A 26,758-nucleotide genomic window follows, 5' to 3' on the forward strand; every position below is an offset into this window, starting at 1 on the left:
TTTTGATTTTTTTTAATCTCAGTTATGATTTTGAGTTTGTAATCTCATAATTTTGACTTTTTATCTCATAATCAGGATTTCGATTTTTTTAATCTCATAATTTTTATTTATTTGGTAATTGACATTTGAATTTCATAATTGAGACTTTTGATCTCTTGTTCTGTTCATTCTCCAAAAAAAGAAAACAAAAAAATTAATCAGAAAAAAAAGAAACAATTATTTTTTCCTCATAATTAGGATTTTTTAATCTCCTAATTTTTAGTTTTTAAATCCGTAATTTTGATTTTTTTATCTGATAATTATTTTCCCTCATAATTATGACGTTTTATCTCATAATTTTGACTTTTTAATCTCACAATTTGAACTTTTTATCTGATATCTGACTTTTTATCTCATATTATGTCGCCAATCAAATCCAGCAGAAAAGTGTCGGCTGAGTGACCTTCTTTTGTCTCTACACACCCGATACATCCTACAAAAGCAGTGCAATTGTTATTTCATTTTTATTTTCGGTACTGTAGAACATTTTCATGATGATTAACAGTAACAATAATAATAAAGACTGATATTGATGATAGCAGCATGCTAACATGGAGCTCATGAGGGAATGTGGTATCATACACACGCAGCACAAACTGGACAGGCATGCATTTATTCTCGCTTGTGCGTGCGCAGCCAGACTTTTCTCTCCAGTGTGAGCTGTCACGTGGGACACCAAAGACACCTTTCGGATGAATGTTTCGCCACAAAACGAGCAGCTGAAAGTTTTTTCCCCAGTGTGCGCCCTCATGTGCGTGTTTAACGATACCTTGCGAGTGCTTTTCTCTGTGTGTTCTCACGTGTGGAGTGAAATCGCCCTTATCAGAAAGACTTTTACCACAAACTGAGCAGGTCAAACATTTTTTACCTGTATTCTTTCTATAGAACGTCCAGTGTGTGCCGTGTCAGTGTGAGTCCTCATATCACCTTCACAGTCCGCATCGCTGCTCAAAGCTTCCCGGGTGTCGTCCCCGTCTTCGTGGGAATATGACGACCGGTCGTCGCTATCCGACAGCGGAGCCAAAGGTCATCTGCATCGTCTTCACAGAGACACCGGTCGGATGCGTCTCCTGTAGTCCTACAGGACACTCTCCCTCCTGAGTGATGCAGAGTTCCTCCTTTTCCTCTTTAAAGTGGGGGGGACTCCAGAATGAGTTAATTGAGGATTGCATTACAACTAGAAGGCTGCCGAACATTAAAAGTGCGACAAAATATCGATAAAACTATCGTCGGGCCCTATGATTTACGCGTTGACGGAACTACGGAATTGGCCGATAAGAACAGAATCTACTGAGATCAAATCTATGAGATAAATAATCCAAATGACGATATAAAAACGAGATAAAACGTCAAAATTACGAGATAAAGTCATAATTATGAGATACAAAGTGGAAATGGTGAGATACAAACTGCGCCACCACACCCATAGGTCAAACAAAAAACACAAACATGAATTTAATGGTTTATATTTTGCACCGTTTCACCCTATCGCTGTATCGCGATATCGTCATTGTGAGCCACACCATATCACACCTGTTAACCTGTCAGTGTTTTCAGCTCCGAACCGTAGTAAGGGCGACCTGACTTCAGTAAAGAAGGAAAACTTCTCCTGTTGCTTCTGACAACTTTTATTGTTTAACGCGGCCGCTAGAGAGCGGCTCCGAACACACCACATCCAGTCTCTCTCTATCTTACCCAACCAAAGGTCATACAAGCCCCCACTACAATAGCTGTCCAGGCAATGCCCGTAACACACCACACCGGGGATGCATGTTTTTTTCCTGACATACGATATTTGGAAGGGTTTGTAAAATATATCCCGGTACTGTACGGTTATTTTTGTTTTGTCTTGCTATTATTTTACAGTGATTACATTTGCTCCGTGGGTCATCCTGTGTGTCTCGTTATTATATCCCCCTTGCAACAACTTGTGGCCGGCGGAAGAAAACACTTATATTCATCAACAATATTAATACGCGGGCTCTGAGAATGTTCACCAAAAAGCAAACAGATAAGGTGAAATACCTTCGACGTGTACCACTACGTGTGTCTTGCCAAAAGTATCCGTTTGTTACGTCACTCGTTCTCCTCTCCTGTCTGAGAAAGTTCATCCTCGTACGGCGCTGTTGTTCTTTCAAACAGCCCAAATATTTAATATTTAGTCACACCTTCGCAAACTCTTCGTTTCCACGCCTCGCCGAAATTACCAAAGCCAAAGCCAAAACAAAACATTGTTCACTACACGTGGAATGGCCTCGATCGATTGCTCCGCATTGATTGACCATAGAGGCCTGACGCCACCGGAAGTATAGAAGTCGCCATGTTGTTTCACCCAAAACAAGAAAGCCGACTGCGATTGACGCGTTCTGCACACTGATCTGTATTATATATCTGGATACACCATACGTCGCACTCGCCCGTGCAAGCCGCTGAAGCCACAGAGAAGCCATCTTACCACTCACATCTCGTACGTAGCAGACTACATTGGCACAGCGTACATAGTGTACAAAGCAGATGAAGAGGCTAACACAACATCTATATTTGACATTAAAAAGCGGGGAGATTCTCCCATTCCTTCAAGTAACACAACCTTCGTCCCTTAAAGACCATTTGATACGTTATCCTCTATCTTTTGGCTATATTAAATGTACTTTTAACAGCAGGGCACAGACATGGCTCAGCAGGCACTACAGTATGGATGCTCTTTGACAACTGTCATTAGAGCACTGCTTGTCAAATGGTCTGAAATGAGTCAGTTCATTTAAACATGACAGAAAAGTCAAGCATTTGGTCTTCTATGGAGTACGTGTCAAACAGGTCATCATAGTACATCGTTTCTACATTACAGCTATTGTGAAAGCACATTCTTTGTGTTTTATGATATCACAGATCTTCTTGAACACAGGTAGATCAAAGCTACATCCAGTACATATGAACACACCAATATGGTGCTCTATACCGTAACTTGTCACCCAGTTGGTACTTGACACACTTGAAGATGCTTGCAGACATCATGCCTGACCACGCTCCTCCCCTCCTTTCAAGTTGCAGATTGTTTTTGATGTTGTAGGGCCAAATGCAAATCTTCTAAAATAATCATTTTCATCATGAAAGGCCACGACAAACGACTGAGATTTTTGAAAATTTTTTAACCACACCTTTTGAAAGAATTGTGTTTGGCTTCAAAACACATCCACCACGTATGGACAAGAGGGCCAATGTTTTGTATGCATCTTGGATAGTGTATCATCAAGCGGTGCTTGGGAATCAACTTCTTACCAGGAAGCAATGCTCAGTACCGAGTGTGGTGGTCACTTATCAGATGTGTCAAGTAAAGCATCATTCCATCAGTTATGGTGTAGGAGAACACTGCAGGTATGTTGACAATCTGCATCAAAAGGAGGAGGAAGTTCCAGTGATCATTCTTCCTTTCAATGCCATCACCAAATATAAGTGGAGTGTTACATAGAAGACACCATGACTGGGCAGCATTCAGACCCAAATGTTTGCTCTTATCCATTTTTAACCATACGAGAGACTGAAGACATAGCGAGCTTTGAACAGTTCATCAAAAGCTGCAATAAATGTATGTGCCTTGCATGGAACCGGCTTTTGGTCAATAATAATGTAGAACCTCTGGATGTCACCTTCGCTCACTGATGCAGAGGAGAAATGCTTGTCTTGTGTCAACAGTCTTGGAAGGGGGTCACACTGGCTCCTTCCTGTGGGTGAAAAGGGCAACAACAACAATTAAAACCCCTTTGCATGGTTTCCATTTCTCAGGTGTTTAGCACACCTTATTACGACATTGAATCAACACAATTAGCCGATTCAAGAACATCTGCAACCTAAAATGAATGCTTTTAGACAGAAATCATATTTGATATGTAAAAATGGACCTTTGCATACTTTAAGATGTCTGAGAAGATGGTTGGTTGCTTGACAAACTGATCTTTGCTGTTTTTTCCTGGCCTCTTGAAGTCGGAGGGAGCAGATGCAGGAGTAGAAGGATGGAGGATGTATCACTGCCCCAGCCTGAAAGAAAATAAATCATTTTGAAACAGCTAGGAAATAAATATTTGAAGTTATTTGCGTAATACAGAACTGTTTCTACTGACCACAGCTGTCATCAGGTTGAGGTTCAGTTCCTGACAGCAACTCATCGATGTTCTGCTTTTGTGGGAGAGTCTTGCAGTCTGCAATGACTTTTGCTTTGAAGACAGTTGACCACTTAGCCAGGAACCTCTGAGATACTTCATCAGCAAACATCATTGAGAAATCCTGGTCAATCTATGATCAAGACATGAATATTTCATATCCTGCAGGCCTACAGGTTTACAAATGGTTGACGTAATGGGTAATCTAATACTGAACTAGTCCAAATACTCAAGATTTCCTTACCAATCCAGGAACATCAAGGAAGCGAGGGAACACCGTGAGGACAGACGATGATACATCTTCCGCTTGGATCATATTCTGTCGATACTGGAAAGTTGCTCTCATCTTCTTTGACCACGGATTCATCGGTTGAATGTCTTATTGTAGAGAGCGCCTCCTTGCACTCCTCACCAAGCAGCTGTTGACCAGTTAACAGATATTCTCCTCTGGTTTTTGCACCATCCTTAAGAACAGTCTTGGAACAACTTTGAGAGCCAGGAGAAGTGGAGGACACAACAGTGACTGGGGGGAGGGAGCAAGGATCCAACCAACCTTACGATTTCTGGACGACTTGCTCTACCTCCTGAGCCACTGCCGCTAAGCTAAGCATCCTATGAACATATTTGAAACAATATTTTAATAAACTACACACCTAAAGGAAAAACAAAAACAGTACTTTGGGTTTTACATTGAAAAGACACTTACTGTACATATCCAGGTTTGGAGAATGGATCTTTGAGGGATGGGAAACAAGTCACAATTCTCAGGGTGTAATTTGTCGTCACACATGATGGCGGAACCATCCTTTCAAAACACATCATGGCTAATGATCACAGATAGAACCCTTCCCACAGCGCATGGTCTTACTGCCGTTGCTGCCCGTCTGGAATTCAAATGGAAAGGGGGAAGTGACAAAATTCTTCTACCCATGCAGCTCCATCATATCTGCATCTGTTTACATGTTACATCAGTTAGTGTTTTAGTCTTGTTGCATTCCTTGAAGATTTCCTCACCTTTTGGATTGGCCCTCAAAACACCACCGACTTTCTGCCAAAAACATTAAAATTGTCAGGACTGTTGTGAGGAGTCTGGTGTAGGATCCCAAGATGCAGCAGCAACACAACTCCAGGTAAGAAAAAAGGTATTTATTCTAACACAAGGCAGTTAAAGTAAAAGGAACAAAAAACAATGGTGCCGACTAGAGTCCAAGGGCACCGCGGTAAAAGGAGTGAGGCAGGTAAGAAAGCAAAGGATACCTGAGATCCGAGCGGGTTGCCAGATGAGCAGGCGGAAAGTCAAACATGCACAAAAAACTGTCTAGGAAGACAAAGGGTGTCGCAGGACCGGTCCAACACACGGAATAATCCCACGTCTTCCAGACGCAGCCACAGGGATTAAGTAGCTGAGAAAATGAGATACAGCTGTGCTCATCAGGCAGCGCCGCCCATCTCAGGAGGACCAGCATCTGAATGACACAGAAAGAACGACAGTAAGTGAATCTAGAAATAAACTTAATGAAAGCAAATGATATGTCACCGTAGAGCGTGACAAAAATGATATATATTGTGTTCATAAATTGAACCTGATGGATGGACGTAGCAGGCAAGAGTGGAGACTCGCCACCAACTGGTGATAGCTGGGGTGAAACTGGGGATGGATGGTGGAGTCTGCTTCATCTCCAACCAAATGAATCTCTTACTCTACAAAACAGTACAAAACACCAATTACTACTAAAACAAAGAATAATTTGGGGGAATTTCAACCTATGGAAAAGGGGCTAAAATATCAAATGAAAATACTGTCTCACTTTACAATAAGGTACACAAAATTACAGTAGTTAGGATGAGGAACAAACCTACCTGACCCTAACCACTACTCATTAGTTCTTCATTAGTTTCTTAGTAACTACTCTAAATGTATGTGTTTTAGTTCCTCAGTAACTACTCTGCTCATTGGTTCCTTTTTAGTTCTTCATTAGATCCTCTACTACTGTAAATCTATGTGCCATAGTCATTAGTTCCTCATTAGTTCCTCAGTAACTACTGTATTTTTGTGTACCTTATTGTAAGGTGAGACCAAAATACATTTTGAGGCCTCAAAGATCACAACAACAATATCTCATTTGGACAAAACCATGGTACCTGATGGGTCCACACTGCCTGTGATATCTAAACCACCTCATGCATGTTCAAATGTTTTCACGTCCTTAGCTGTCACTGATAAAAGGACCTTGAAAGTCAAAACACCTGACTTGACAAGCTCATCAAAGACATCCCCATCCACCTCTGAGAATAAAAATAAATAAAATAATATTAAAAAATCCGACTAAAAATAAGATATGGAAAAGCCACAGTTGCAGGGCTTATTATGCCTTGATTTAAAAAAAAGATATTACTTATCACATTCATGTACAAGCAAAGGTTTGCTGTGAATCAAGAAGAAAAATAAAGATGAATCATTCTAAAAAAATGTGTAGTTCACTTCCAACACATGCCTGACAATTATTTTTACATTAAAGTAACAATTAGAGTTGCCAACCTTGATATCTTGTATCTTGTACAGCATATCAAGTCCTTTGCTGGGAGCCAGCAGGCCTACGTGTGGGGGCTCCTCGTGCCAATTAGCTAGTTAGTCATTAGCTCAGTAAAAATGAAGACAGTATAACGAAGATATAACGTAGCGTTCACTTACTTTTCCAAATGTTGCACAGGCAGTGCCGATTCAGCTCACAGCAACACTAAATAGAAAATACAAGTCAAAATTGTCTATAGCGGCCATTAGAGGGAGTCTGCAAAAGTGGCCGCTATAGACAGGTGGCCTCTATAGACAGGTTGGCGTCCAGTTTGAATGTTGACCAGTAGAGGAAAAAGAAAAAAAGGGGAAAAAGATAATAATAATGTTGACCAGTAGAGGGCACTGCGGACTGCTGATAAAAGTTGTACAGCACTACTAGGCTTGTTATTATCATGGTTCATGGTTTTAATTCATCCTGAACATGCATGAGTCAAACAGTAGCACATCACATAGTACAATTCACAATTTTGCATGTCCAAAAAGGAGTAGGAAGAAGCAAAGCTTATTTAATCCTACCCCTCATCAGTTTCACATCAGTTGCAATACATTTATTCACCTCTTGTTCTTCCAAGTGTACTTTGTAGGTCTACATGACAATGTAGTGCAATCATAGCCAAGGTTTTTACTTACTAAAAGGAAGCTACAGGCTTAATAATAACTGATAGAATATATCCACCACCCACAGAACAAAGCTGTGCTAGTAATGTCTTACGCTTGTTTTTTATATTTTACTTTTTATACGGCAGAGTGTCATTACAGCTTTAGTTCATCAGGAAGTGACGGGAAGTGACGGTGGGCGTCCCGAGCAGGAGAGCTAGGCTCAGTGCTAGCTGTGAGTTTGGAGAGAGTTGGGAAGTGTGTTTATGTTGGCGTGGATATAAAGTCCTGCAGTGTTCTCCGCTGTTAATAAAGCCATTAAAGTGCATCGGCGACGTGAGTCTCTCCTTCCCCACAACAAGCGGCATTACAGTATTGACCAGTGCACACCAGGAAATAAACGGTGTCACTTGTTACAGGCATTGCCTGGACAGCTATGTAGTGGGGCTTGTTTAACCTTTGCCTTGTGGGCAAGCAGGAAGGAGAGACGATGCTGAGAGATGTGTGTGTGTTCTGAGCTGCTGTCTGGTGGCCGCGTTCAGTAAATAAAGTTGGCAGAAGCAACAGGAGAAGTTTCCTTCTTTGCTTCGGAGCTGAATAACACTGACAAGTTAACAGACTAGTAGCGAACGGAAAAGAAGACGGCTTTGTTTGTGTCGAATACAGAAGATGAGGACTTTGATGGATTTGTGGATGAGGATTGATGAAAAATAACGTGAGTACATTCTAAAATACTTCAATTAAGTACAACCCAACTCAGTTTTGCTCCCGCTGCCGCATGCATGCTAGCATATGTTTTTTTTTATTGTAGCGTCGCTGGGAGCACGTCCTGTTCCCAGCATACTTTGCGGTAATGTTTTGGTGCAAATGCTCTTAAAGTTACATGTTTGACCAGGAAATAGCAAGCTCAAAAGAAGACGGCTTTTTTGTGTGGAACAACTGACAGTTTGTGTGGATCTTGTGAATGATTGTGACTGAGCTACGACTCAGTAATTAAAGTCTACACACGACGGCTTCATTGATTGAAAAACAAAACTTTTTCGTGCATGAAGCTTTTACTTGAGTTGGTAATTTGGCTGCTATATGCAGTCAGATATTGACCAAGGGAGACAAAATGGGTGGCCGCTGGCCGCGTTGGACAGCTGACTGCTATACACAGGGTCTATAACATGTACATTTGCTGCGGGGGATTTTTCAGTGGCTGCTATAGGCAGGTGGCCGTTCTATAAAGGTGGCCGCTAAGACAGGTTTGACTGTATATATATATATATATATATATACATACACATATACATATACACATATACATATACATACATATATATATATATACAGTCGTGTGAAAAAATTAGGACACCCCATTAAATATTCAGTTATTTATGAAGAAATGTTCACATATCAATGTCTGATCTTGTTTTTCTTTATCTCTGGAAAAGAAAGTGATTTAATTGCAGGTAAACAACAAAAATTAACATTGTTTTACTCATTAAACGAAATATATCAACAAAAATGCATATTCTAACTGAGGAAAAGGTTAGGACACCCCACCACCTAATAGCTAGTGTTACCCCCTTTGGCTGAAATAACTTCAGTGAGACGCTTTTTGTAGCCATCTACCAGTCTTTGACATCGGTCTGAAGAAAGTTTGCCCCACTCCTCAACGCAGAATACTTTCAGCTGTGAGATGTTTGAGGGGTTTCTTGCATGTACAGCCCGTTTCAAGTCACCCCACAGCATCTCAATGGGATTAAGATCTGGGCTTTGACTCGGCCATTCCAGGACTCTCCATTTCTTCCTTTTCAGCCAGTCCTTGGTGGATTTTGTCAGGAACGGAGTGAGCTGCAGGTTGGAACCCGAGATGCGCCGAGTCCACCAGATACTGCACCACCCTCCCCCTTTTTCTCACGTCCAATATGGCTCTCACGGTGTACGCTGGCTGGCCATCGATGATGCGAGAAGGGGGCGGAGCCTCAGCCGGAGGACACAGAGGGCTGGCGTAGACAGGCTTGAGGCAGGACACGTGGAAGACCGGGTGTATCTTCAGTGCGGGAGGTAACTTGAGCTTGACTGAAGACTTGTTAATTATAGACTCCACCTTGTAAGGTCCCACGAACCTTGGCGCGAGTTTCCTGTGCGTCCCCGCCAGTGGCAAGTCCCGGGAGGAGAGCCATACCTCCTGTCCAGGTCGGAATGTGGGAGCCGGGATGCGATGACGGTCGGCGAGTCTCTTATTGCGATCCGCTGTGCGCTCCAGCGCAGTGCGGGTGTCCCGCCAGACACGGTGTGCTTGCTTGAGATGAGAGTCCACAGTGGGGATGGCAATCTCCGTTTCCTGCGAGGGGAACAGGGGGGGCTGGTATCCGTAGGCCGTCTTGAACGGGGACATGCCTGTGGCCGTGCTGATGAGGGAGTTGTGGGCGTTTTCCACCCATGGGAGGTGTGCGGCCCAGGAGGAGGGGTGTCGGTGGCACACACAACGTAACGCTGCTTCCAAGTCTTGGTTGGCCCGCTCTGTCTGGCCGTTGCTTTGGGGGTGGTAACCAGAAGATAGGCTGACATTGGCGCCCAGCAGAAAGCCTTCCATACTCGTGACGTGAATTGGGGACCCCGGTCCGACACAATATCCATAGGAATGCCATGGATACGAAGCACGTGTCTGACGAGCAGGCGTGCAGTCTCTAGAGCTGAGGGTAATTTCTGCAGTGCCACGAAGTGAGTCATCTTTGAAAAACGATCCACGATATTCAATATGACAGTGTTACCCCTGGATGCAGGTAGTCCGGTGACGAAGTCCAGCGCGATGTGGGACCAGGGTCTGGGTGGAACCGGGAGTGGGTGGAGTAGGCCTGCAGGAGGACGGTGGGAAGCTTTGCTCCTGGCACAGACAGAGCAGGCTGCCACGAACTCCTTGTTGTCCCTGGCCATGGATGGCCACCAGAAGCGTTGAGAAGCCAAAAATAGGGTGCGTCGGACGCCCGGGTGGCATGACACCTTGGCTGTGTGTGCCCACTGTAGGACCTCTGACCTGAGGTTGGGAGGAACAAACAGCTTACCCCTTGGACACCCCTCCGGCGTGTCGACCTCCCTTAAGGCTTCGGTGACTTGCTTCTCCACCTCCCATAGGACCGCCCCCAGTACCTTGGTCACAGGTATGATGGTCTCAGGGTTTTTTGTCTCCTCCACAGGGCTATGAATCCAGGACAGAGCGTCGGGTATCGTACTCCGAGAGCCTGGTCTGTAAGTTATGGAGAATTCAAAACGGGTGCCCAGCGTGCCTGGCGAGAGTTCAGTCTCTGAGCTGAGCGTATATAGGATAAGTTCTTATGGTCCGTGATGACCAGGAATGGCAGGGTACTGCCCTCTAGCCAATGCCTCCACTCCCGCAAGGCAAGCACGATGGCCAGCAGCTCTCGATTACCCACGTCGTAGTTCCTCTCTGGTGGTGTGAGGCGGCGCGAGAAGAATGCACACGGGTGCAGCCTCTGGTCGACCGGGGACCTCTGGGAGAGAACAGCGCCCACTCCTGTGTCCGACGCGTCAACCTCCACGAGGAACTGTAAGGATGGGTCAGGGTGCGTGAGTACGGGCGCTGAGGTAAATAGTGTTTTAAGTTTAATAAATGCTTTCTCCGCCTCCGGAGTCCAAACAAAGGGTATTTTAGCAGATGTAAGCCTCGTCAGAGGTTCCACTTTGATACTGAAATCACGAATGAACCTGTGGTAGAAGTTGGCGAAGCCCAGGAACCTCTGCAAGTGCTTCTTTGATTTAGGAGAAGGCCAATCGACCACCGCCTGTACATTGGCGGGATCGGCGCGAAGCTTGCCTTTCTCCACAATGTAGCCTAGCAAGGTGAAGGAGGAGGAGTGAAACTCGCACTTTTCAGCTTTTACAAATAACTTATTCTCCAAGAGCCACTGGAGGATTTGTCTCACGTGCTGCACATGCTCCTGTGGAGAATTGGAAAATATTAATATGTCGGCTAGATATACAAAACAGCATTGGCCAATCATGTCTCGCAGCACGTCATTAATAAGAGCTTGAAACACAGCGGGTGCGTTGGTGAGCCCGAACGGCATCACGAGGTACTCGTAATGACCCAAAGGTGTGTTGAAAGCTGTTTTCCACTCGTCTCCCTCCCGTATGCGAACCAGGTGGTAGGCGTTTTGCAGGTCTAATTTAGTAAAAATGCTAGGCGGCGTCCATTAGCGGAAGAGGGTACTTGTTCTTAATAGTAATATCATTTAGTGCCCGATAATCGATACATGGGCGGAGGGAACCATCCTTCTTCGACACAAAGAAAAAAACGGCCCCCAATGGCGAGGAGGATGGCCGTATAAGACCCGCAGCGAGGGATGAAGAGATGTAGTCTCTCAGGGCCTTTTGTTCCGGTTGGGAAACATTATACAGTTTAGAAGTAGGAAATGGCGCATCCGGAGCAAGTTTAATGGTGCAATCATACGGGCGATGAGGGGGCAGGCTTAGCGCCGAGTCTTTGCTAAAAACAGCGCTAAGCTCGTGATAATCCCGGGGAACCCCGATGAGGTTAATGTTTTCCGCACGCCTCTTCGGCGGCGAGTCCTTAGAAAACGCGGAAACGAGACACCGGGCATAGCAATTCCCCCCCCCAGTTGCTAACTCTGCCAGACTCCCAGTTAAAGGTGGGGTTATGTAGTCGCAACCAGGAAAGACCCAGAACGACCGGGGCCGACTGAGATGGAATAACATAAAACCTAATCCTCTCAAGGTGATTACCGGAAAGTTGTAGGGATAAGGATTCGGTTTGATGGGTTATAATGGCTAATAGCTTTCCATCTCGGGAGTGAACTTCTTTGGGATTAGACAACCTACTGTAATAGTAGCTAACCTGTATTTCTTGGCAAAGTCTGCATTCAAAAAATTGTCGTCGGCGCCTGAGTCAACGAGCGCAACCACGGAAATGTTTATTCCTTGCCCCGTTATAGTCCCAGCCAATTGGAGTCGGCGTTGGCCCGAGGGAGCTGTCTTATTGGACGGCTCCCTCGCCGCATACTCACAGGTAGGTGGTTTGGATCGATCCCTCCCCCGAGGGTCGATCCTGCGGTGATACCGGCATGTCGGGGCTCTCCGAACCCGCGGGCGATCCGGAACGGCGTCTGGGTCTGTCTGGGCACCTCGACAGTTGGTGGTTGTTTCCAGCACAATACAGGCATAGGTACAGGCGCCGCCGGCGGGAACGTTTAGCCGATGAAAGGCGTCGTCCCCCAAGCTGCATGGATTCGTCGGTAGAGGAGGAGTCCCAACCCGAATCCGAGGTGCTGTGGGAGTGTCCTCTAGGAGGCGGGGTCCTGGTTCGGCGAGGCGTGGGTGCCGTTGCTCCGCCGTGACTGGTCCGTTCCCGGTGTGCGCGGTCCCTTTCCCTCAAACGGTCATCAAGGCGGATAGCGAGGTCGATCAGCTGATCGAGTGTGGTGGTATCATCCCGGACGGTGATCTCGTCCATAACACGGCTCTGAAGTCCTTTGCGGAATATGCCGCGGAGGGCTGCATCATTAAAGCCGCTCGCTACCGCTAATACACGGAACTCCACCGAGAAGGTGGCGACAGACTGGTTGCCTTGTCTGAAGTCCAGAAGGCGGCTGCCAGCCTCACGGTCCCCCACGGGGTGCTCAAAAACTTTTCGTAACTCGGTCAAAAAAATAGTCAAGGAGGTGCGTATCGCTGGGTTAGATTTACTTAAGGCGATAGCCCACGCTGCTGCCTTGTCCACTAATAAACTCATGATAAAAGCCACTTTGGCCATAGCCATATGTGTTAGGCTGTTGGTCGAATACCAAAAGTGCATTGATGGATGAATTGTTCGCACGAAGCCTCATTACCTGAGAAGCGAGGTGGCGGTGGAATGTTGGGCTCTCTGTGTGAGGTGGGAGGAGAGCATGAGGCCTGGGACTCGCGGGTAGAGGTTGATTCAGAGGCGGAACTGGCGCCTCCCGTGCCGCTGGCGGCGAGCACCTGTTCCATGCGTGAGTCCAACGATTGTATGTTGGTGGACATGGCAGCGAGCGCCTCCATAATCTCTCGCAGGGAGCGTGAGTGTTCTCCCACGAGCGCACCCTGGTGCGACAGAGCTGAACGAAAACGGTCAATCTCCGCGGGGTCCATATCTTTGGCCAGATTGTTCTGTCAGGAACGGAGTGAGCCGCAGGTTGGAACCCAAGATGCGCGAGACGACGTGAGCTTGGAAGAAGTGTTTATTCCAAAACTCAAAAGGAGAAAAATGTACAACGCAGGCAAAAGTACAAACAAGGATCTAATAACTAAGGGAGACCCGGATGGCAGACGGGAAAAGGCAAATATAACAAAAGGTGCTACCAAAAGAGTAGATCTAGTAACAGAAAGCGCTGCCGAGTAATCAGGCAGGAAAAGGCTAGCAGGATGCTTACGCTGCTGGAGTGTCCAGGCAGGGGAAAAGTAACAAAAGGCTAGGCAAGTGTTACAAGTAGCAAGTAGCATGAAATGGTAGCAGAGGAGCCTGGGTCGAGGAGTAGGAGTCAACGATCTGGCAACATTGGCAGGGGAGCTTGCATCTTAAAAGCAGCACAGGTAATCAGCCCCAGGTGCTGCCAATCAGCTCCTCATGTTGGTGTGCAGGGTGTACTGCAAAAAGAGCACAGGAGAGGGCAGTATCGCAGTACACAGCACACCACAGATTTACTGGTATGTTTTGGGTCATTGTCATGTTGCAGGGTCCAGTTTCGCTTTAGCTTTCATTTTTTCACAGATGATCTCACATGTTCCTCAAGCACCCTCCGATACACGATAGAATTCATGGTGGATTCTATGATGGTGAGCTGGCCAGGTCCTCCTGCAGCAAAGCATCCCCAAACCATGACACTTCCACCTCCATGCTTCACAGTTGGTATGAGGTTCTTTTCCTGGAATGCTGTATTGGGTTTACGCCAAACATGTCCTCTGTTCTGGTGTCCAAATAATTCAATTTTAGATTCATCTGTCCAAAGAACATTATTCCAGAAGTCCTGGTCTTTGTCTACATTCACTCTGGCAAACTTCAGTCTGGCCTTCATGTTCTTCTTGGAGAGCAAAGGTTTCCTCCTTGCACACCTCCCATGAAGGTTAAACTTGTGAAGTCTCTTTCTGATTGTAGAGGCATGCACTTTCACATCAACAGTAGCAAGAGCCTGCTGTAGGTCCCGTGATGACATTTTAGGGTTTTCAGAGACTTCTTTTAGCATCTTGTGGTCTGCTCTCGGGGTGAACTTGCTTGGACGGCCAGACCTGGGCATGTTGGCAGTTGTTTTGAATGTCCTCCATTTGTAGACTATTTTCCGGACAGTGGAATGGCTGATTTTATATTCTTTTGAGATCTTTTTAAATCCCTTACCAGACTCATAAGCGTCTACAATCTTCTTTCTGAAGGCCTCAGACAGCTCCTTTGATCTCACCGTGGTGTTTTCTCTCACTTCAACAGTCATGGGCACACCAAACTAAATGTGAGTTTTAAATAAGGCAAGCCTCCTTCAAAATACTGGGTAATGATGTTCTAATCATGTGCACCTGATCTGATACACTTGTGTGTGATTTTAGCCATTTTAAGTGGGATTGAATGGGGGGTGTCCTAATTTATTCCTCAACACAAATTGCATTTATTTAAAATTACATTTTACAGAGTTATAAAAAAATCTTTTTTTTTGTTTTATTTGTTTAGTTCTATTACTTGAATCTCTCAAGATTGTTAAAATTGATATTAAATATCCGTATGACCAAATATATTAGAAAACACACAGGCTTCCTTAGGGTGTCCTAATTTTTTCAAATGACTGTATATATATATATATATATATATATATATATATATATATATACACATACATATATATATATATATATACATATATATATACACACACATACATATATATATATATATATATACATATACACACACATACATATATATACATATACACACACATATATATATATACATATACACATACATACATATATATATATACATATATATATATACATATACAGTATATACATACAGGATACTGTATAGGGGAGACTGGGAACCGTTGCAACACTTTTTACATTACTCTCAATTACTCAGAGATTATTCAGACTAGGCACACCAAATGTTTACATAGTTAAGCTACATCTGTTTGCTAAATAGCCATACCATTTAAAGATGGCTACATATAACATATCAATCACAATATTTATTTGAATAAAAAAATTCAGACGTTGCAGCTCTTCGGATGAGGAGCGAAACGTCCGACATCTTCTTCACAGAAGTACAGATGACGTCTCAAGAAGCCTTTCCCTCGATGGACAACTCCTGTACGACTGAGAGCATACACAGACACAAATACAGTCAAACCTGTCTTAACGGCCACCTTTATAGAACAGCCACCTGCCTATAGCAGCCACTGAAAAATCCCCTGCAGCAAATTTACATGTTATAGACCCTGTGTATAGCAGTCACCTGTCCAACGCGGCCAGCGGCCACCCATTTTGTCTCCCTTGGTCAATATCTGACCGCATATAGCAGCCAAATTATCAACTCAAGTAGAAGCTTCATGCACGAAAAAGTTTTGTTTTTCCAATCAATGAAGGCGTTGTGTGTAGACTTTAATTACTGAGTCCTAGCTCAGTCACAATCATTCACAAGATCCACACAAACTGTCAGTTGTTCCACATAAAAAAGCCGTCTTCTTTTGAGCTTGCTATTTCCTGGTCAAACATGTAACTTTAAGAGCATTTGCACCAAAACAGTACCACAAAGTAGGCTGGGAACAGGACGTGCTCCCAGCGACGCTACAACAAAAATAACAAGCCTAGTAGTGCTGTACAAGTTTTATCAGCAGTCCGCAGTGCCCTCTACTGGTCAACATTATGATTATTATTTTTTTCCCTTTTTTTCCTCTACTGGTCAACATTCAAACTGGACGCCAACCTGTCTATAGCGGCCACTTTTGCAGACTCCCTCTAGTGGCCGCTATAGACAAGTTTGACTGTATATATATATATTTTTTGCACAAATTGTCCGAGAAAAAGGTTATTTGTGGTGCGTGTGCATGTGTGCTATGAAAGTGGCACGCCACGTGAATTTTTTTGCACAAAGTGAACAAGAGTATGGTTTTTCTCCTGTGTGTGTTTTCATGTGTGAGAGCAAGTGCACCTTTTGGGTAAATCTTTTATCACAAACGGAGCAAGTGAAAGGCTTTTCTCCCGTGTGTGTCCGCATGTGCGACATCACATATGCCTTTCGAGAGAATCCTTTACCACAGACTGAACAACAGAAAGCTTTCTGTTCTTTGTGCGTTTCCATATGTACGCTCAAGGAAGGACTTTCAGCAAATTTCTCGCCACAAACTGAGCACTTTAAGGGGTTTTCTCCAGCGTGTGTTCTCTTGTGCGCCAACATATTGGACTTTTGAGAATAGAGCTTGCCGCACATTGAACAACTGAAAGGTTTTTCTCCTGTGTGCGTTGTACGGTGTGCCGACATGTACTTCTTTTGAGAGAATTGTTTCCCACAATCCGAGCACTTAAAGGGTTTTTCTCCCGTGTGTGTCCGCATGTGTCGAGTCAAATCCCACTTATGAGACAATCTCGCACCGCAAACGGAGCAAACAAAGGGTTTATCTCCAGTGTGCGATCTCGTGTGTCGATTCAAAGTGGTCTTGTGAGCAAATGTATCCCCACAAAGTGAACAACTAAAAGGTTTTTCTCCAGTGTGCGCGGCTTTGTGCGCAATCAATACAGACTTACAAATAAATCTTTCGCCACAAACTGAGCAACCAAAGGGTTTTTCTCCACTGTGCGTCCGCGTGTGTCGAGTCAAATTGCTCTTATGAGAGAATCTCTCGCTGCAAACCGAACAACCATAAGGTCTCGTCCCGCTGTGTGTTCTCGCGTGTGTTGTCAAGTTCGTCTTTCGAGAGAATCTTTCGCCACAAACTGAGCAGCCGAAGGGTTTCTCACCCGTGTGCGTCCGCATGTGTTGAGTCAAATCCCACTTCTGAGAGAGTCTTATGCCACAGACTGAGCAACAGAACGGTCTCTCTCCTGTGTGTGTCCGTGTGTGTCGAGTCAAAGCGCTCTTATAAGAATAACTTTCACCGCAAACTGCGCAAATAAAGCGTTCTTTAACCGCCCCCTTATTAGGGCATTCAGATTGTGCATCGTCAGTGTGAGTCCTCGCATCGCCTTCACAGTCTGTATCGCTGCTCAGAGGTCCTTGGGTGTGGTCCCTGTCTTCATCCTCAGGAGAGTGTGACGTGACTGACAGCGGAGCTTGTGATCCTCCACAGTGGTCTCCATCAGCTTCTGTTGTCATGTGCTGCAGTGAGCTGCTGCTGCTTGGAGTCTCCGCCCCTCTGTTCTTCTCACTTAGACTGTGATGAAGCTGTGAGGACTCAGGTGGTTTGTCTTCAAGGCCTTCAGTCTTCACAGAGACACCAGTCAGTGGCAACTTGGTGAGATCAGCCTCCTCCAGCCCTGGAAGACACACTCCCTCCTGAGTGGTCCAGAGTTCCTTCTCCTCCTCTTTAATGCGGGGAGGCTGTGGCTCCTCCTCTTCCTCTTCAACGCGGGGGGGCTCCTGCTGCAAAGTGGAGCTCCCCTCCTGAAACTGAGGGTGACGTTCCTCTTGACCACCAATCAGCTTGTAGTCGTCTGCAGGACACAAACACATTCAGCTCAGACTTGTCAGGTATTACACAGTGTAGCACATCAAATATGAGTGAATTGTTACGGATTATTAACTGTTAAGCAATTGTGTCATCAACAGTGCATTTGACGAATTTGTATGAATCATTTATTGGATTCATGTAGCACCTTTCCAGTGCTTTTACACTGAAAACCCTTTATTCATTCTTTCCACAGTCACACACTGGTGGTGGTAATCTGACGGAAAACTGACGGAAGGAAACAAGCTGCGCATGTGCCGAGGACCATATTCAAGATTCAAGATTGAAGAGTTTTATTGTCATATGCACAGTAAAACAGGCAGTTATGCTATGCAATGAAATTCTTATTCTGTTCATTCTCCCAAGAAAAGAAAGAAAACACAAGAAAAAGAATAAGAACATAAGAAACATAAATACCAATAAATTAATCAACAACACGAGAGACATTAATACAGATAAATAATACAAATAAATAAATAAATAAATAAATAAATAAAGTGCAATGAGTGTGTGCGTGTGTTGCGTGCGGCATGTGTGAGTGCTTCGTTGAGAAGCCTGATGGCCTGTGGGTAAAAGCTGTTTGCCAGCCTTGTGGTCCTGGACTTCAAACTCCTGTAGCGTCTGCCTGACGGTAGGAGTGTGAATAATGAGTGTTGTGGATGTGTGCTGTCCTTGATGAGGTTGTGTGTTCTGCGTAGGACTCTAGATTTATAAATGTCTTGCAGTGAGGAGAGGGCTGCCCCAACAATGGGCCTCATTCACGAACATCTTCTTAAAAGTCTTCTTAAGAAGTGTACTTAAGAAGGCGCAGGTTGGAAACTGCGCCGCATTCACGACACGTTCTTAAGTAGGGATAATCGTTGGCACCGGTGTTCTTAGGTTGATGAATGCCAACTGCGATGCCCGTGCATGTGAGCCCTAATTTGCATAGGTCACCGCCTATTATTTCCTATATAAGGTCAAAAATGTGCCGTGCGCAACAGGCAGCTGGAGGCGGAGATGGCAACGCGCAAGGGCAAGACTGAGAAGCAGCTGGACAACAAACGAAAGAAAAAGTTCAATTCTACTGAAATAAAGGTGCTTTTACAAGGAGTGAGCGAACACAAGACCACCTTATTTTCACGTGTATCCACCGGTCATCAGGCCATCCAAAAAGAGTCGGCATGGAGCACCATTGCAGGAAACATAAATGCCGTTTCCACGGAGAAACGCGCCACCGCAGAGGTTAAAAAGAAGTGGTTTGACTTAAAATAGACTCAAGAAAAAGATTGGACTGCACCGGAGGGATCTGGAGGAAACGGGAGGTGGGCCATCAATCAGAAACCAAACCATTTCGGAAACTCTAGAAAATATTTACACAATCATGATGGAAAAATAAAGTCAAAATACATAGTTTGTGTGTGACAATGTATTTTTTCTGTGGTTACATTTGATTAGACGCTGCCTAATTAATACAGCAGCCCCGTGCTCTGGCTCAAGACGTGGCTGGGGGCGCATGTCGTTATCTGGGGGTGCTCGTGCGCAATAGACACACCACGTTTCATTGCGATGTTATGCAAGACGCAGCAGGCCATTACGATCCTGCACACCTGCAAGAACAGAGAATCAATGATTTATCCAGTTGGCCAAATAAAACATATTTGCAATGCAGAATTCCTGGATTAATGAGAGCCTTCACAAAGAATCAGAATGTTTGCCTCTTATTTTTTTGTCATTCCAGAGCATAAATAAACTAAAACCTAATATTAAATACTACAAAACTTACTGTACCTTTTCTGGTTTGTAGAGCAGCCTTCCACCTGCAGTGTCCAAACACATCCAGCGTCCCTTGAGTACACCGATGGTGCGCTCCACGCAGGAGCATGTACGTGTGTGCTTTTGGTTGTACGTTTATTCTTGTGGGGTCTGCAGATTATTCAATGGTGTCATGAGCCAAGGAGCCAGGGCATAGCCTCGATCACCTGTAAAATAAGTTAATGGTCACATAACAACATGCAAAAGGCAAGAGATTAACATTTTACGCACCGATTAACCATCCGTCACATGCTGCGCCACGACTCAGGCGCATTCCAACGGAGGAATTTCGGAAAATGTAGGAGTCGTGTGTACCTCCGGGGAAACTTGCAAGAACATTCAGAAGGATGTGTTGCGAATCTGAGATTATTTGGATATTAATTGAGCGATACCGTTTGCGATTGAGGTAGGGAAATGGATGAATGAATTGGGATTTGAATATACAGTAGTACCTCGCATAACGTAAACCTCCTTTTACGTAAATTCCACTGAACGTAAAGAATTTATGTAAATTTTTCGCATCGTATTACGTAAGGAATTCCATATAACGTAACGCGTCAAGTCTGTGCAAGCGTATCTCTGTAAGTGGGGAAGACTTCATATATATATAAAGGTACAAGAATGTGTGGGCGTGTAATTGTCACTGAGAATGCATGAAAGGAAAGAGGCCGCTCTCCACCTCCTAGAGAGCCCCGCCCCAAATAGCCAGGCCGAGCCCCCGCCGCCAGAAGGCTACCAGGCATACAGGGGCAGGCAGCACAAAGATCAGTGCCCCAAGAGCCAGCCCAGAGAGCCCTCCCCCCCGGGAAGACCAGCAAGGGGCCGAAGAGAGGTAATTCCAGCCAAAGACAGGGCGCCGGCGGGCCGGAGGACAGCCAACCAGCGAGAGATCACACCCCACAAAGGCAGACGAGTACCGGGGGCCACAAACATCATGTATGCATGTATTCAAACATTAAAGATGCATACACCTCATCCCCCCCTCCCCCCGCTGGGTCGTTCTGATCACAACCTCGTCCATCTCGTCACAGACTACACTCCAGTAGTGAATAGACAACCCCCTGTGAAGAGGCCTGTGAAGCAGTGGTCTGAGGAGAGCAGTGCTAGGCTCAAAGACTGCTTCCAGACAACAGACTGGGAAGCGCTCTTTAGTCCCCATGGCAGTGACATTGACAGCATGACACACTGCATCACAGACTATATAAACTTCTGTGTGGAGAACACTGTGCCCTCCAAGTTGGTGCGGTGTTTTCCCAACAACAAACCCTGGGTGACCTCTGAGATTAAGGCCCTGCTGAATAAGAAGAAGAGAGTCTTCAACTCAGGGGACAAGGAGGAGCTGTGCAGAGTCCAGAGGGAACGCCGGCATAAGATCAGGAAGGGGAAGAACTGCTACAGGACGAAACTGGAGAAGCGGCTGGAGGAGAATAATGCCAGGGAAGTCTGGAGAGGCCTGCAGACCATCACAGGCCATGGTAAAGGAGTGGGGAGAGACCAAGCCAGTGGGGACAAGATCTGGGCAGATGAACTCAATCTGTTTTTCAACAGATTTGAGTCTGCCCCCCCTCCCTCCCCTACCAACTCACCACTCTTCACCCCCACATCCCCATCCCAGCCATCCTCTACCCCCCTCTCCATAACTGATGATCAGGTGTGGAGTCAGCTGAAGAAGATCAAGGCAAGGAAAGCCCCGGGACCGGACGGCATCAGCCCTAGAATCCTCAAGGACTGTGCTGACCAGCTCTGTGGAGTTCTCAGGCACTTGTTCAATCTCAGCCTGAGCCTGGAGAAAGTCCCGGCCCTGTGGAAGACCTCCTGTGTGGTCCCGATACCAAAGACACCGCGTCCCAAGGAGCCTAACCACTTCAGGCCTGTTGCCTTGACCTCTCACCTGATGAAGACCATGGAGAGGATTATCCTGCAGCACCTGCGACCCCTGGTGGGCACTCAGCTGGACCCCCTGCAGTTTGCTTACCGGCCTCGGATCGGAGTGGACGATGCAGTGATCTACCTGCTGCACAGATCATTGCTATACCTGGAGGACAGCGGGAGCGCTGTGAGGGTTGTTTTTTGACTTCTCCAGTGCCTTTAACACCATCCAGCCGTCACTACTTAGAGTGAAGATGGAGAGTGTGGGAGTAGACCAACACCTGACTGCATGGGTTATAGACTACCTCACCAACAGACCACAGTATGTGAGGCTCCATCACTGTTTGTCTGACATGGTACTCTGCAGCACAGGTGCCCCTCAGGGTACGGTACTCTCCCCTTTCCTCTTCACCCTCTACACCTCGGACTTCACACACAACTCCACACAGTGTCACATCCAGAAGTTCTCCGATGACACAGCCATTGTGGGTTGTGTTTCAGAGGGGAATTATCTGGAATACAGGACGGTCATCAGGGACTTTGTCAGCTGGAGTGAGCTTAACCAGCTGCAACTCAACACCAGCAAGACAAAGGAGATGATCATTAACTTCCAGAGGAAAACATCTCACTTCACACCGGTGAACATCCAGGGAGCGGACATAGAGTTGGTAGACAGCTACAAATTCCTGGGTGTTCACCTTAACAACAAACTGGACTGGTCCGTCAACACCCACGCCCTCTACAAGAAGGGCCAGAGTCGCCTCCACCTGCTGAGGAGACTGAGGTCCTTTGGTGTGTGCAGGACTCTTTTACGGACCTTTTATAACTCTGTGGTGGCCTCAGCCATCTTCTATGCTGTGGGCTGCTGGAGAGGGGGCAGCACATACAGGGACAGGAGCAGGATCAATAGGCTGATCAGGAGAGCGAGCTCTGTCCTGGACGATCCTCTGGACTCCGTGGAGGAAGTGGGGGAGAGAAGGATGTTGGCTAAGATGACATCCATCATGGACAACACCTCTCACCCGCTACATGACACTGTGGGTTCCCTTAGCAGCTCCTTCAGCAGCAGACTGTTACACCCATGGTGTAAGAAGGAGAAGTTCCGCAGGTCCTTCATACCGACCGCTGTCAGGCTCTACAACACCTGCACCACCTGAATCATGTTGTAGTCAATATGTATTCTTTACACAGTATTCTTTACTTGCGTATCTTGATTGCTGCTGTAACAAGTGAATTTCCCCGCTGTGGGATAAATAAAGTACAAATACAAATACAATAATACAAACCGGCAGGCCCAGAGACGCCCCCACAACCGGAAAGAAGCCCGCCCACGCCGGAAGCGCCATTCCCCCCCACCACCACCTCCACCCCCAGGGACCGGAGCCCGGCCTGCCCCGGGACAACCCCCGCCCGACCCCCGACACAGGGCTGCCCCGCCCAGCGATGCAGGAGGCACACCCTCCACCCACCTGGCGGAGGCACGGGCGGCAGAGATGTATCACCCAGCACTCGAACCCACGGAGCAAACCCCTGTATGCCCCCCACCCAAAAATTCTATTCCATTCCATTTTCCTCCGCTTATCCGGGTCCGGGTCGCGAGGGCAGCAGTCTCAGTAGGGAAGCCCAGACTTCCCGGTCCCCGACTACCTCCTCCAGCTCCACCGGGAGGACACCAAGGCGTTCCCAGGCCAGCCTGAAACACCTCACCAGGGACGTGTCCGGGAGGCATCCGGACTAGATGCCCAAGCCACCTCAGCTGGCTCCTCTCGATGTGAAGGAGCAGCGGCTCTACTCTGAGCTCCTCCCGGATAACCGAGCTCCTCACCCTGTCTCTTAGGGTGAGTCCCGCTACCCTACGAAGAAAACTCATTTCAGCCGCTTGTATCTGCGATCTCGTTCTTTCGGTCATGACCCAAAGCTCATGACCATAGGTGAGGTTAGGAACATAGATCTATCGGTAAATTGAGAGCTTTGCCTTCCTGTCTCAGCTCTCTCTTCACCATGACAGTCCGGTACAGCGACCGCATTACTGCAGACGCTGCGCCGATCCACCTATCGACCTCACGCTCCAACCTTCCCTCACTCGTGAACAAGACCCCGAGATACTTGAACTCCTCCACTGGGGGCAGGACCTCATTCCCAACCCAGAGGGAGCAATCCACCCTTTTCCGACTGAGAACCATGGCCTCGGATTTGGAGGTGCTGAGTCTCACCCCAGAAGCTTCACACTCAGATGCAAACCATCCCAGTAAACGCTGCAGGTCACAGCCCGATGAGGCCATCAGGACCACATCGTCTGCAAATAGCAGAGATGAGATCCTAGTGCCCTCGAACTGGACTCCCTCGACACCTTGACTGCGCCGAGAAATTCTGTCCATGAAAATTATAAACAGAATCGGTAACAAAGGGCAGCCTTGGCGGAGGCCAACGTTCAACCCCCACCCAAAAATAAATAACTAAAATAAATAAATAAATAAAAGTACACACACGCACGCACATACACACTCCTACGCCCCCAGGCGCACACACATACACACTCCTACCCACCCAAGCGCGCGCGCGCACACACACACACACACACACACACACACACACAGACACAGACACACACACGCACACACACAGTGGTCAACTGCCCGACGCCCGGAAGCCTCCCCCTATCTCCCGTTGGTAACTCAAGAAGCAGCGGAGCCGGGGACCCAGACATACAATCCAGAACCCAGGCGTGGAGAGCGCGGAGAGCGCGGACCGCCGGGGAGCAGGAAGACACCAGGCCACACCCTCCCAACGGTAGGACGCCGCCAGCAAGGCAGACAGAGGAGCCAGCGAGGAGGAAAGCGGGAAGCTGAGCAAGCGGGCGGGAAAACGGGCGAGCAGCCAGGCGAACCACCACACAGCGCCAACCGACACCCGCGGGCCAGCAAACCCCAAAGAGGGAGCGGGAGCACTGCACCCCAAGGTGCAGGGAGGCCAAGCACCATAGCCGAGAAGGCGAGACCAGCAGCAGACCAGCCGACAGACCCCACCAACCACCAGAAGCCAGACCAGCCACATGCCACCAGAGCCGACAGCGCACCACCCGCGCACCGGAGCCCCACCCTCGACAAGCCCGCAGACAGACCGTGGGAGGCGAGGACACAGACAGCGGCCCAGCAGAGCACAAAGCGCAATGGCGACAAACGCCTAAGCGCCCGGCAGAGCACAACCCCCCCCAGCGGGCCCGGCCCCAGGGCACACGCCCCCCCCAACCCCACCCCGCCACCCAGGCCCACGGTACCCGCAAGCATGACCAAGCCCCAACCCACCAGCCGGCCCGGCGCCCCAGCAGCCGCCGCAGCGCAGCAACCACAAGCCCCCGCGGCGGCACACGGGCCACCCGCAGCACCGGCACCACCCCCCAGAGACCGCCGAACCCGCCCCAAGAGCGCAGAGGCGCCCGCAGCACGTGTCAGTCCAGGGGAAGCACCGCAAGCCACCCCCCCCCGGCGCAAGCCCCGGCATCAACAGGCCCCAGAGGGCCACCCCAGGGAAAGGCAGGTGAACCAGACAAAGGCATCCCACAAGCCAGGCCACCCCGTGCGAGCCACCGCGACGGCCAGTCCCCCGGCCACAGCGCCGACCCTGGCGGGCAGGCGCCGCGGAATAGGCACGAGGCACCCCAATCCAGCCCGCCCCACCCGTGTATGTGATAAGGTGTGATTGTGTCTATAATGCAATTTAAAAAAAATAAATAAATAAAATAAAAGAGGACAGCTATGAAGAGCTGGTCTATGTGTCCCTGAGGGGTGTATCTGTGTGCATGTATATGATAGGGGTGTATGTGGATAATAGCTAATGATGCAATTAAAATGGGGGACAGCTGCCGCTCGGAGGGCCCCTTACCTGACCAGCCCCCCCAAACCCTAAGTGGCTACTCTGCGATTAAAATTGGGGGGCAACAGGTCAGTGGCACGGCAGGGGCAAAGAAGCCCCGCAAGGCAGCTCCCCTCCCCAACCACGCCCGACCGTAGGCCACCCCCCAAAGTCCTATATGTATGTGAGGTGGTGCAGGGGCACAGGAAGTACGGGGGCTGTGATGATAAATAATTGTTGTGATATTTTATTTGCACTACATTTTTTGGGATCAGGTTGCAAAATCCATCATGAGGGCGATTGCGCATTGAAAGTGCAAGCTGTATTTGTGCGTAAGAGTCCTCCTGAGCGTTCGTAGAGTTTGATCTTACATCTAAGAACTGTGAGTTGAGAACACGTTTCGTGAATGCCAAAAATCTTCGTAAGAAGGCTTTAAGAACACATTTGTGCGTAAGAACGTTTCATGAATGAGGCCCAATGTTCTGTGAGGTCTTGATCAATAAATAAATAAATAAATAAATAAAGTGCTCTGAGTGTGTGCGTGTGTTGCGTGCGGCGTGTGTGAGTGCTTCGTTGAGAAGCCTGATGGCCTGTGGGTAAAAGCTGTTTGCCAGCCTTGTGGTCCTGGACTTCAAACTCCTGTAGCGTCTGCCTGACGGTAGGAGTGTGAATAATGAGTGTTGTGGATGTGTGCTGTCCTTGATGAGGTTGTTTGTTCTTCGTAGGACTCTAGTTTTATAAATGTCTTGCAGTGAGGGGAGGGCTGCCCCAACAATGTTCTGTGAGGTCTTGATCACCCGCTGGAGTGCCTTCCTATCACGTGTTGTACAGTTACCGTACCAAACAGTGATGGAGGCGGTAAAGACACTTTCCATAGTACATCTGTAGAAGCAACTCAGGATTGTGGTGGAGATGCCAAATTTCCTCAGTCTTCTCAGGAAGTACAGTCTCCTTCGGGACTTCTTCATAATTTGTTGGGTGTTGTGAGACCAGGTGAGGTCCTCACTGATGTGTGTGCCAAGGAACTTGAAGGTTTTCACCCTCTCCTCACCCTCTCACCAATAAACTGGGGTCTATGTGGCTCCTTTTCCCTTGTTCTTGGGTCAATGATCATCTCTTTAGTCTTATCTGTATTGAGAAGGAGACTGTTATCACGACACCAAGCTATGAGGTCCACCACC

The 26,758-nt window shown here is 47.3% G+C and overlaps 1 protein-coding gene across 5 annotated transcripts in view; it reads right to left on the reverse strand.

Annotated features, from left to right (window-relative positions):
* Window positions 1–257: 257 nt before the first annotated feature.
* LOC129179694 (gastrula zinc finger protein XlCGF57.1-like) overlaps window positions 258–26,758 on the reverse strand; it is a 38,099-nt gene continuing 11,598 nt past the window's right edge. For 3 of the 5 annotated variants that reach the window (XM_054773264.1, XM_054773265.1, XM_054773263.1), the window contains exons 2-3: window positions 19,833–20,023; window positions 15,440–18,048 (exon numbers count right to left, since the gene is read on the reverse strand). In XM_054773264.1, coding sequence (XP_054629239.1) covers window positions 16,427–18,048; window positions 19,833–19,926 — 1,716 coding nt within the window. In that variant the 5' untranslated portion in view covers window positions 19,927–20,023 and the 3' untranslated portion in view covers window positions 15,440–16,426. Of the gene's footprint in view, window positions 3,762–3,948; window positions 4,075–4,157; window positions 4,330–4,440; window positions 4,809–4,902; window positions 5,081–5,210; window positions 5,663–5,779; window positions 5,898–15,439; window positions 18,049–19,832; window positions 20,024–26,758 lie in introns of those variants that run through there. The other 2 variants (XM_054773266.1, XM_054773262.1) reach the window with 2 other exon arrangements.

The sequence above is a fragment of the Dunckerocampus dactyliophorus genome, chromosome 4 (assembly GCF_027744805.1).
Source record: "Dunckerocampus dactyliophorus isolate RoL2022-P2 chromosome 4, RoL_Ddac_1.1, whole genome shotgun sequence".
Classification (NCBI taxonomy): Eukaryota; Metazoa; Chordata; class Actinopteri; order Syngnathiformes; family Syngnathidae; genus Dunckerocampus; species Dunckerocampus dactyliophorus.